At 34.2% G+C, this 6,929-nt stretch overlaps 2 protein-coding genes across 2 annotated transcripts; one reads left to right on the forward strand and one right to left on the reverse strand.

Annotated features, from left to right (window-relative positions):
• Window positions 1-536: 536 nt before the first annotated feature.
• LOC131642335 (protein trichome birefringence-like 36) lies at window positions 537-2,643 on the forward strand. Its single transcript, XM_058912600.1, has 5 exons — window positions 537-961; window positions 1,161-1,332; window positions 1,414-1,595; window positions 1,681-1,839; window positions 2,074-2,643. Exons 1-5 carry the CDS (start codon window positions 627-629, stop codon window positions 2,360-2,362), a joined length of 1,137 nt encoding a protein of 378 aa, XP_058768583.1. The 5' UTR covers window positions 537-626; the 3' UTR covers window positions 2,363-2,643.
• Window positions 2,644-6,142: 3,499 nt separating this feature from the next.
• LOC131645973 (uncharacterized) lies at window positions 6,143-6,562 on the reverse strand. Its single transcript, XM_058916161.1, has one exon. It carries the CDS (start codon window positions 6,560-6,562, stop codon window positions 6,143-6,145), a length of 420 nt encoding a protein of 139 aa, XP_058772144.1.
• Between the last annotated feature and the right edge of the window lie 367 nt (window positions 6,563-6,929).

Below are 6,929 nucleotides of genomic sequence, written 5' to 3' on the forward strand. Positions count from 1 at the left end.
ACCACCCCATATCTAACATTTTGTTCAAATCTACACATCGAAATTTAGCATACAATCATTTTTTGCATTTCAACATCATAACTTGATACCAATTTAAACAAAATGAGGAGAACATTAAGCTCAATCTGACTCTTCAACAGGAGTATGGAGAACATCAATCAACATCCTTTTTGGTATTGTATGTTACTATGGCAGGTATATCCCATCCTCACATTTCTGTTTAGCTAGCTATTCCATCAGTGCCATTAATCTCTAGAGGAATCTTGGTGATGGAAAAACTTTATTCCATTCATCAACACATTCATCAAGATTTGTTTTCCTGTTCATTGCATAAGGTACTGTAGTGTGAGGCTAACGTGCTGAAAGCAATTTTAATTGATGCTAGTAATAATAGTAATAATTTCACTTGCACGTTTATAAAGATTCTCTATAAAAAAGAAGTGTGATTGCTACAAACATGATTCAATCAATGAATGTCAATTAGTAAAAGTAACATATTTGCATGGTCCACAAAACCGTAAGTCATGCCTTCATCAAACAAACACTTTTCATCAACACAACAAAGTAAAACTCCTTTCTATATTACAGAAACTCATTCACAACTAAAACTATCTTGAGCTAATTCCATGGCAAAACCAAACCTTCATATGTTGTCATTTTTATTCTTCTTTGCCACCTTGCTAGGCTTGTTCAGCTGCACATTATCATTGATCAATCCAGAAGATGTTCCTAGTTGGCTTGAACTAGACGAAACCGAAGATGTCAACATGGTGCAAACCCAAAGAGATTCATGGAAGAAATGTGATTTCTCAGTTGGAAAATGGGTTTTTGATCAAACCTACCCTCTCTATGATTCCAACTGTCCTTATCTTACCACTGCAGTTACTTGTCAAAAGAATGGGAGGCCAGACTCTGATTATGAGAAATGGAAGTGGAAGCCATTAGGTTGTTCTATCCCAAGGTAATGATGAAGCATTGTTCACAGTTCTACCCTTTAATTTGTTTTCTTAATTTATCGTATTGCATCATCAATATCTTGTTTCACGTATTCTTATATGGTTGTAAGAATCAATTCATTCAAAATCAATTCTTGTTGTCGCATAACCAAACAGACACAAACTCTGCTGATAAATTTGGCTTCTTGATGATGACATTTTCAGGTTTGATGCACTGAGGTATCTTAGTAAAATGAGAGGAAAAAGAATAATGCTGGTGGGTGATTCTATAATAAGAAACCAATGGGAATCTCTTGTATGTTTAGTTCAAGGAGTTATTCCAACTGACAAAAAAAGAGTGACATATAATGGCCCTTTAATGTCTTTCCATGCTATGGTATAACATTAATCAATCTTCTTATCCTTAATTTTCCTTCTAAAATTGATTAACTTACTTACACTACATGTTTATTTAAAGGATTTTGAGACATCAATTGAGTTCTTCTGGGCGCCATTGCTGGTGGAACTGAAAAAAGGGTCTGATAATAAGAGAATTTTGCATTTGGATTTGATCGAAGAGAATGCAAGGTATTGGAAAGGAGTCGATATTCTTGTATTTGATTCGGCTCATTGGTGGACTCACTCTGGTCAAACAACCTCGTAAGAAACCTTTACCGTTCTTATAAAAATAACTTATGATATGTTACAAACACTTCATATTTCACAATGTCTTGATTAACACCAGATGGGATTACTATATGGAAGGAAATAGGATCATCACAAACATGAATCCAATGGTTGCATATGAAAAAGGACTCGCAACATGGGCAAAGTGGGTGGATCTAAATTTGGATCCTCGAAAAACCCGAGTCGTTTTTAGAAGCATGTCACCTAGACATAACAGGTACTATCAATTTCTTAAATTATTATCGGTGTCTATATGTTAAATATTTAACATCTGTCACTGCTTCGTATAACAACAACGATCAAACCTTATCCTATTAAGCGAGGTCTGATACATAGGTCAATTTTCGTCAGATTGTTCTATCTATAGGACCATGCTATGTCGCTGCTCCGTAGATTTAAACAAATTGAGATTATCAATGACATTATGTAAACACATTTGATATTTATGTAGGCAAAATGGTTGGAAATGTTACAACCAAAGACAGCCATTACAATATTTCAGCCACTTACATGTTCCTGAACCGCTAGTAGTGCTAAAAGGAGTGTTGAAGAGAATGAGATTTCCGGTATATCTTCAAGATATTACAACTATGACAGCTTTTAGAAGAGATGGACATCCTTCTGTTTATAGTAAGGCAATAAGTGAAGTAGAGAAGAAGAAACAAGGCTCTGATTGTAGCCATTGGTGCCTCCCTGGTGTGCCTGATATTTGGAATGAGATGCTGAGTGCATGGCTGTAACTACGACCAGGGTTTAAAAAAAGTCGCAGTCACATTAAGGTTTTTGCGATTTCGATCGGTACAGATATCACAATATTGATTGCAGTCGTTTATGTGTGAAGTAACTATTATTTGTTCTTTAACATTAACATAAAAACGATGGTAACAATATCCACATCTGAAATATTGTTTTGTCGCATTTACTCTAGTTTTGAGTTTGCTTATTTTTTTAAATTATTATCTAAAGTATTTTATGGTTACTTCTGCAAGACGAGATTTAGATTGCGAATTGTGTGACTATAAGCGATATATTTATATTTAAATTGTTTGGTCAAAATAAAATATCTAGATTTTAATTTATCTTTTAATTATTTGGTCATGAATAGTTACATTGCTTCAATTGTAAAGTATTACACTTTTTCAAGGTCTTTTTAACCATTATGCATCTTTCCAAATATATTTCAGAAATTCTCCAACAACCCCCCACCATTTTCAAGATATATCTAAACCCATTATTCAAGAAATTTCATGGTTTCAGATAAAGGTATCTTACAATTTGAACCATTACTTAGTAAGTCAAGTTTTCACTCGTCCCCGAATTGATTAATAAGACAAGCTTTGAACAAATTATTCATTAGAACAAGTGTGCGTAGCTCACACATGAAATCTCGGTACCATTGATCGAATATCAATATGAAACATTTAATAAGGCCTTGTGTCTAATATCCTTTTCATGAAAATTTAAGAGTCAATCCCTTTAATTCTCTGACGCGGCACCACTTCATTCTCATATAGGTAGACTATATCAGAAATGCACCCATAATTATGCATTCCAACAAACATATGCTATATGTCTATTAAGAGGAAATGTAACATCCGGTTTTTGTTATTCAATGATTTGGTGTTATTTTAATATTTTGTTCATTTGTTGGATGAATTTGCTTTGAGGTTGTATGAGGATTGTGGTATCGGAGAGTATGTACCCTTAGAATAGAGGGTAGTGCCTTTGATTTCGAAGTTGTAGAATCGAATAGTAATTAGTTGTAATTATTTATTTAATTTGATTTATCAGATAATTAGATGATTTAGTGTGATTAGAATAAGAATTATTATTAGGATACAATAATAATAATAATAGAATAAATGAGTTAAATAGATGGTTAATTGGGCCATGAAAGTGTGGTTGTAAAAGTATCGTGGGGAAGGGGGGTTGAGTGTTAAGCCCGGTAAGGAGAAAGAATTTAGTGAAGGATTAATAAAAAGAGGAAAATTAGAAAAGTAGAGGGATTTTTGAGAAGTTGGAGAAGAACATGAAAACAGAGGGAAGCTGAGCTAGGCAAAGGGAGAGCCTTTATTGGTAGAACAACTTTTGAAGAAAATTGCTAAGGTAAAAGTGGGGTTCTAACCATTTAATAGGTTGTATAATGATGCGGAATGGTAGTAATTAGGTTCCCATAGTTGTAGGTCTTGAGTTCTCATTATTTGATTTTATGGGGTTTTACCCAATTGATGAAATTGTGATGTTTGTTGTGTGAAATTGATGACATGAATTGTGTTGAATTAATTGTTATAACATGTGTATAATTTATCAAATAGATGCTACTGGTTTGTTATGAAAATTGGGATTTTTGGGGTTTGAACGGAGAATTTCGTAGCAGGAAAAATAGCAGAGTTTTGACTCTGGTTCAGGGTTCCCAATATAACAGAATCACAGAAAATTATTTTGAACAGGGGAGCCGGGGTTCCCAAATAAGAGAACTGGGTTCCAAGTATAACAGAGGCGCATAAATCATTTTTTGAAATAGGGAACCCGAATTCCCAAATAACGGAACCGGTTCCCACTGAGTTGAAATGAATTGTTTTCTAAAATTTCATAAAGCCATATCTTATGACTCGGGTGTCCGTTTGACGCGCCGTTTGGACCGTTGGAAAGCTAAAATTAATTCCTATCTTATAGAAATAAATTGGAAACCAGTAGACAATTATTTGATATACCTTGTGCTTGTTGAACGTATTCGATTTGTATGAGATGATGATAATGTTGTATGATTGATACAATTGTTTGTATGATGTGTTGTACGACGATGATGATGGCCTGTATTGGCGTGATATTGATGAGATGAAATATTGTTGCATGTCAATGTCGCATGTATTCATAGTCGGGACTTGTTTCCTTAACGATGACATGTATTGGCGTAACGATTCCTGTATTGGCGTAACGATGGCCTCTATTTGCGAATGATGGGGTCTTATGCCCTGATGGTACCACATGCATATGAGTCGGTGTCAGTCTCATTGCATTTCACCATACATGATTTGATGTTTGATGCTGAAAGAGTATAATTATGTGCGCTTAAATTATTGTCTACTCATTATTATACTTCCTCTTATATTGTTATGATATCTCACCCCTTCTGTTTGAATGTTACCTCTACGTGGATAACGCACGGTGACAAGGATTAGAGTAGTTGAGGTATGGAGTGACGCCTAGTATTGTGTAAATCGAGTCGAGTTTTGCTCTGATACTTAACACCGGGAGATGAACGCTTGTTTGTGCAATTCTTTTGTTTAATATTGTGTTTTGGAAGTTTGAGAAGATTATGAATTCTCTTTGATATTATTGCGATGTTGGTATTTCTTTTAAGTTGATTCGAAGATGATGATTACTATGCATGAACTATTTCCGTTGCGTTAATAAATTGAAGTTTGAACAATATGGTGATTGTGGAATCGGTTCATCCGAACTAATGTGTTATGTATCTTTGTTTAAATATTTGAGTAACTTGTATGATGGCTATGAATGTAGCATCCCATTTCATGTTGTTTGATGTTTTTAATTACTCTGATTATTTATTTAATATAACAATGGGGAAATGGGGTGTTACAGGAACCATCATCTTACCACATTTATTCTTATGGTCCAAGTACTTTTACCCATTGGGATGTTATCTATTGTCAAGTACTTCAATCATTCTAATAGTTTACTTTCATCATTGAACTCAAGACTTAATGTTAATCAAGTTTGAGTTAAGTTTTCACCATCGATGTTTAATTAGATATGGGCTTGTTCTCCATCCCTGATGGCGTTTTCATTCTTTTTAATTATATCCAAAGACATCATATCCTTGTCAATACTTTCTTCAAAGAATTGTAAAACTTTCCACACTTAAATAAATTTTAAATATTCAATATTTCAAGTAGTCATGTTTATGATTACTTTATGTATTCTTGGTAGCATTTATCATCAAACCATGACACCTTTGTCATATTAGTACATTTATTATATATATATATAGGTTTGACAAACTATCACCATGACATTTTTGTCATTCATTGTCATATACACAAATTCTATGTCATTTTTTATTTCTAACCTTTTGAATTTAAAATTTATTCCCACTTAAATATATCCAAAATATATTTAATGCATTAAACATTTATAGCAATCAACAACCATGATCATACAAATTTGTTATAACTAATTTTTACTGTATGAAATGGATTTTTTTTAAACAAAGAGAAAAGATATCATAAATAAAAAGAGATGCCAAAATACACAAGGGGGGACCAAACCAAGACCCCTTAATTACAAAGTCTAATCCTAGGGGTACCCTGCTTGTCTAACAAGTAATCTCTAGTGATATCTCTATGGACATAGTTGTATGTAGTTGTAGTTTTGGAAATTAAACCAATGCTAGCCAAGATGTCCGCACAAAAATTGGTCTCTCTAAAGATATGAGATATCTTAAAATCAATAGATAATGTGTAATCCCAGCAAGAGAGCTAACGAGACCGGAGTTTCTAAGGCACCATAGCATGATTGTTGCAAGCGTGAACAACAAAACTACAATCCGTTTCTATCCATAATTTATCAAAATTCTTTCCTTTTGCCAGCTCTAAGGCTTGAATAACCGCAATAAGTTCACCCGACTCCGGAGTTTCACCGTGTAAGTAGGAGCTAAAACTCATGATATGAGTAGCATGGTGGTCTCTAAAGATTCCACCACAGGCAACATTGCTCGAAGACCCAGTTGAAGCACCATCTACATTGCACTTAATCCTTCCCATTAATGGAGGAGACCAAATAACTTCCAAAGTTCTAGCATTTGAACTAGGATGAATACTGATGTCAAACTGCTTTAAAAGAGTAAAATTTGTTATAGATCCATTAGAAGCCCTCTTAGAAGAGTTTCCCACAATCCTAGCATGAGCTTTAACCATGGAGACGCAAGACTACCAAGGCACAGTTTTGTCATCAAATCTGCCACGATTTCTAGCATTCTAGATTTGGGAGAAGATGGCTACAATACTGGCATGGATTACAACCTTGGCTTGTTGAGACCAATTCAGAGACAACACTTTTTTACAGGTCCTCAATACTCTTGATCATAAAACTTAAGTTAAGCAAGCTAGTCAACCATCTCCACATATTGCAAGCAAATTGACAGTCAAACATAAGATGAGCAGTTGTTTCATAGCAAGTAGAACAAAGATTGCATTTAGAAGGAAAAGAAAAGCCCCTCATTTTAAGATTATCATCAGTTGGAAGTTTGTTGTGTATTATCCTCCAAACAAGCATAGAATGGGA

Source organism: Vicia villosa, linkage group LG1 (genome assembly GCF_029867415.1).
Source record: "Vicia villosa cultivar HV-30 ecotype Madison, WI linkage group LG1, Vvil1.0, whole genome shotgun sequence".
Taxonomy (NCBI): domain Eukaryota; kingdom Viridiplantae; phylum Streptophyta; class Magnoliopsida; order Fabales; family Fabaceae; genus Vicia; species Vicia villosa.